The sequence below is a fragment of the Leptopilina heterotoma genome, unplaced genomic scaffold (genome assembly GCF_015476425.1).
Source record: "Leptopilina heterotoma isolate Lh14 unplaced genomic scaffold, ASM1547642v1 Lhet_212, whole genome shotgun sequence".
NCBI lineage: Eukaryota > Metazoa > Arthropoda > Insecta > Hymenoptera > Figitidae > Leptopilina > Leptopilina heterotoma.
In genome coordinates this window covers 462,325-467,162 of record NW_025110930.1, presented here as the reverse complement: position 1 = coordinate 467,162, position 4,838 = coordinate 462,325, and the positions used below count along the sequence as shown (strand labels likewise).

The following is a 4,838-nucleotide window of genomic DNA, read 5'->3' as shown; positions in this document are numbered from 1 at the left end:
TGAGTTGAGTTGAGAAGCTTTTTGTTGCTCATCCCCACCCAGGGCTATGTGCCCCCCACTTTTTTCAAGACTGCTTCTCCAGGCAAGCAAGCTCACACTAGTGTACAATGTATATTAATCTCCTTTTGCCTGCAACTGCATTCAAAAAATCGAATGGCTTTCACTGATTCATCGCCATACATTTAGAAAAATTGCGCACGCGATCTCAGACAATCTCTTCATCTATACCTAAATGTTTATACATTAGCAATGCATTATTATATTGTTTTTCAACCTGCTGTAGACAGAAAAGGTTCTCAAACATTATCTTGTATGCAATAATGTACTTCTCCTTGCTCTCATATTTTCTTATATTAAGAGAATTCATAATAACACTTATAAATATATTTATTTTTTCATCTTCGCTTAAAACAGAAATGAGATAAAATTTTTAAATTCAATTGTTTTAATTGTTATTTTAACAAGTATTTGTCAATAGAGAATTGCTTGACCTACAACACTAAATTAAGGTAAAAAAGTAGAAGTCTAACATGCTTTTACTGAATACTTATGAATACATGTGGCGAAATTTGCCATCATTTCTTGTTACACATATCGTTCGGACTGGTAGGACACCTAGGATGAATTATGCTGGCGGCAACAAAATAGTATTGCATCTAGGGATGCTGAATATATTATTTTTCTTCTCTTTATAATAGTCCTGGTTGAAATGGAAGTGACAACTATAAGAATCAAAGTTTATAATTTGCTGTTTTATTCTCTGTTGATAACGTAGATTCCCCATGCATTTGCTTTCAAACCAGCGTACCAAAAGTGATGTCGGGATGTACAGTAGATTGCAAAAATACTTTACTTTAGAGAGAATTAATTTTTAATATTCTTTCTAATATTTTGTTTATTTCTATGTCATTTATATTTCGTGTCCATGGAAAAGTGTAATAATAACTCTGATCTTAAGTTTAAAAAAATTTCTGTCAAATACGAATTTGAAAAATTAAATTTTGTCGAAAAGAAAATTCTGTCATATAAAACTTTTAATTCTAAAAATAATTTTAAAAAAATTATTTTTTAGATTTTATAGCCAAAGTATATGTGGAGTACACCATAACGCATTATTACACGGCTGTATGCATATGCCATACGCGAGAAAATCCCCCCTTGTATGAGTGCGAGTGAAACAGACCTATGCGAAATGCATGCTTTTCTACATGACCGACAAGGACTTTGTCTAAATTTACTTGTCATTTTAAATGCTGTGTCTCAATAGTTGGATGTTTAATTTAATAAATAATTAATTAAATACTTAATAACCTGACGAAATGTGAGAAAACCATAATACAAACATTGTGAGACGAAGAATATAATTACTGCATAACCATAGCAAGAGTTGGAGGAAAAATTATTAAATGTTTGACCACGTGTCGTGTGTCTCTTTCTTATTATTGAAAAGTTTGTTGACGTATTATGATTGTCATTCGCATGCGCCTATACAGTATATATACAGATCGATACCTGAAAGTCTCTACCATGTATCTGGTTACAAACCGAACTCAAACGACTATAATCGAGTGCTACCGAGAATAGCCGATTGCATCCGAGGGTGCGCGAAGCCGAGAGTATTCGTCGTCTGCCACCGTCAACGTATTGGGCTTTCAAGTTTTCATAATCGTCGCGAAAAACAACCCTTTTAGTTATTACAACCCTTTTTTGCAGTGACTCCTTCCCCCGAGTGATATGAAAATAATTTCTAATTAGACTGTCATCAGAATATAAAGATGTCATTCAATTTTTACGTTCAGCAAGGTAAACATTTGTAACATAAACAGTACATGTGCAATCCATTTTTTTGAAATTACTTTCTTGAAAAATAATTAATAATTATTTTTTCAATGGGTTAGAATTGAAAATATAACATATTGAGAAATCGTCAATAATTACCTTAGTTTACTGTAAACAATTGCTTTAACATTATTGTTGGTTGTTCAAGAGTGTGCAGTGAATAAACTTATGAATTAAAATTGATATTTCATCACGTAATATCCCAGAACTATAATATACAGAAGAGTATATAAGGATTCAGTTACACATGACAAGGAAATTATGAGAATTGGTCATCTATTTATTGATGTGAGTATAAATTATTAATATAATATAATAAAATAAAATAAAATAACTGTTATAAAATGGTACGAAAATCAAAGGGAAAAAATTAATAAATAAATGTACACTGCTGTGGGGTGCAGCTGAGCTAAACCGGGCGCGACCCACAGCCCTAGATTTGTGTCTTGTGACAACATGAGTATGCAGGAGGACGAGTCCACGTATGGGTTACCTTTTTTTTAATTTCTTATAAGATTGTAGTTGTTTTCATGTTTAGACTAATCAAAATGAATCACTTTTACAAGTTTATTATAATAAAATTTTATATTATTTTAGAAATGAGTAACAACAGTAATTGTTTTAGTTTCTATTACTACTCTTTCTGTTCATCAGATTTATCTTAAAAACGCGCAGATTTGTATATGTCATTTTTGTCTAATAATACATTTATTATTTTATAGTATATTCGATATTCATTATTGAATAAGAAAACCTATTTTCAATTACGTATGGAATATTTTGTATTTGAAAAATGATTTATTCTCTTTCAAAATGCAACTTCTATTTCACTAGTAGAATATATTTTTTTGTAAATTTTGAAATTACAAAATAGATTTGTTAGATTAAGTATGAAAGAGTTGGACAGCTCTTATTTTTAAATCTTTTTGGTTATTGTTTTTAAAGTATAGGTAAAACTCTTTGTTTTGAAGTATAGGTACCATTAAGAGTGTTTAAACTATATAAAAAAAACTCAAATATTTAACAAATAAATGTTTTATAATATATAAATATATATTTGAATATTTTATTGTTATGAAATTCAGGATAAATAGAAGTAGATTATTTTTTTTCATTATCTTAAGGGGATTTGAACCTTGATGACGTCACAGTTTGTGCAAAGCATTAGTTTTAAATCTGTGACGTCATCATGGTTCAAATGCCCTTAAATTGTTATTATAAATTCAATTATGTATAACGGATTCATCGGTATATTAGAAAAAAATTTGATATATAAAAATATAATGTAACCCAACAATTTTTTAGAAAAAATAAATTCAGTCGTAGATGTTTGAGAATTTTTATTTAAAGCAATAATAAATAAATATTTTTAGTTTCTATTCATCTTGAGAAATGAATACTGCATAGAAAAAAATTTGATACACCCGTTAAACATTAAATTGAGCTCTTCAGAAAAGTGACCTTGGCGCAACAGTATTTCTCCACCTTTGTTTAGTTCATGCTCACTTTTGCGGCAGAAGCTGTACTAAATAGTTTACTTCAAAATATGGTACATATTTTTAAAATATGAGTCAAGATTTATATATTTCTAATTGAAGAATAACATTTCTTCAGTGATTATCTTTGTATCTAAGTACGAGTTTCAACTGGTTGGAAAAAGGGGAAAAAGTTAAATGTTGAGGCTTAGCTTTTATTCCTGTCGGTACGCTTACGCATCTAAGCGAATGGCGAACGTATATTATTTCTGCTTTTTCCGACTGGTGGAAACGTGTACCACAACAGTTGGACGTATTGGGATCATATTTTCCAATATAGCAACACAGTTTTCAGATAAAGTTGCTGCATTCTGTTTATACAAAAGTACACCACATTTGCAGTAAGCTATTTTTAACAGACTATTGTATGGCTCTTTGAAATATTACAATCATTACTATTATGAAGGAGTAAATTGACTGATAATATTTTTTGGTATAATTTGCAGAAACAATAAGAGGGTGGAAATAAGGAAGAAGAGAAAAAGAAGGTATCAAGACGGTGGTGCTGTTGCTCGTAGTGTCTCGTTATCAGGTGAAGAGTGTCGTGAGGGTTCCAGGCGAAGTAGTTGACAGGTGTGATGTGGTGGAGTCCCCCGGAGGATCGCGGGGGCAGGAGGCATATCGAGGCAGGTTGGTCGTGAGAGCCCCAGGTTCTACTCGTTTGCCCCTTGGCTGCGAGGCCGGTGGGGCGTCAGAGGAGGAAGAACAAGGATGGTGTGACCTCTGGCGTTATTCCGCTCGACGCGGAGATAGTGGCGGAGGAGGAGTCGAGCAGCTGCTGCTCGATTCGGAGGAGGAGGAGCTGGCGATGTCTAGGCAGCCTCGCGGAACACGGGATCACCTAAACCGCGAACCGCGCGACCATCGTGACCTTCGCGATGCTCGCGACCTTGAAGACGCGAGGGACTCACATGTGGTCAACAGACATCGTCAGAGGCACTACGAATATGGCCCTCATTCGACAGCAGCAACCTCCGCCTCTGCGACACATGTCAACAACCAGGTAAAGTACTCTTTGCAAAATCTCATTCAGTTGTAGTATGGACATGCGCTGCAGCAACGCATTTTCTAGCATTTCCGCATACCAGAGAAACTGTTGACGAAAAAATTCGACAACTTCTTCTTGATGTGATTTCAATACAATCAGCTCATCTGATAGAATACTTTTAATTTAAAAGGGAAAGAGTACTATTTTGGGATGGGATTTTCTGAAAATAAAAGAGGAAGGTACACTTTACTCATTACTGGGCAACTGGGCTCGTTTAGCGAAAAAAGGATTTTAATTAAGAAATAGTACACATAGATCCAATATTTGATCGCTCATATCCATCAAAAATATAACTTTTATAATTACGTTTTTCAATATTTATTTCCAAATTTACTTACAAATATGAAAAAGATTCATAATCAGTTCGCATCTTTTTACTTATTCCGGCAAATCCCAGCTGGATTCAAATTCATTTT

General features: G+C 33.2%; 1 protein-coding gene across 9 annotated transcripts in view; it reads left to right on the top strand.

Moving 5' to 3' along the window:
• Positions 1-1,214: 1,214 nt before the first annotated feature.
• Positions 1,215-4,838, top strand: part of LOC122501722 (voltage-dependent L-type calcium channel subunit beta-2) — a 40,902-nt gene continuing 37,278 nt past the window's right edge. For 2 of the 9 annotated variants that reach the window (XM_043611421.1, XM_043611415.1), the window contains exons 1-2: positions 1,218-2,127; positions 3,821-4,377. In XM_043611421.1, coding sequence (XP_043467356.1) covers positions 4,183-4,377 — 195 coding nt within the window. In that variant the 5' untranslated portion in view covers positions 1,218-2,127; positions 3,821-4,182. Of the gene's footprint in view, positions 2,128-3,697; positions 3,716-3,820; positions 4,378-4,838 lie in introns of those variants that run through there. The other 7 variants (XM_043611416.1, XM_043611423.1, XM_043611420.1 and 4 more) reach the window with 7 other exon arrangements.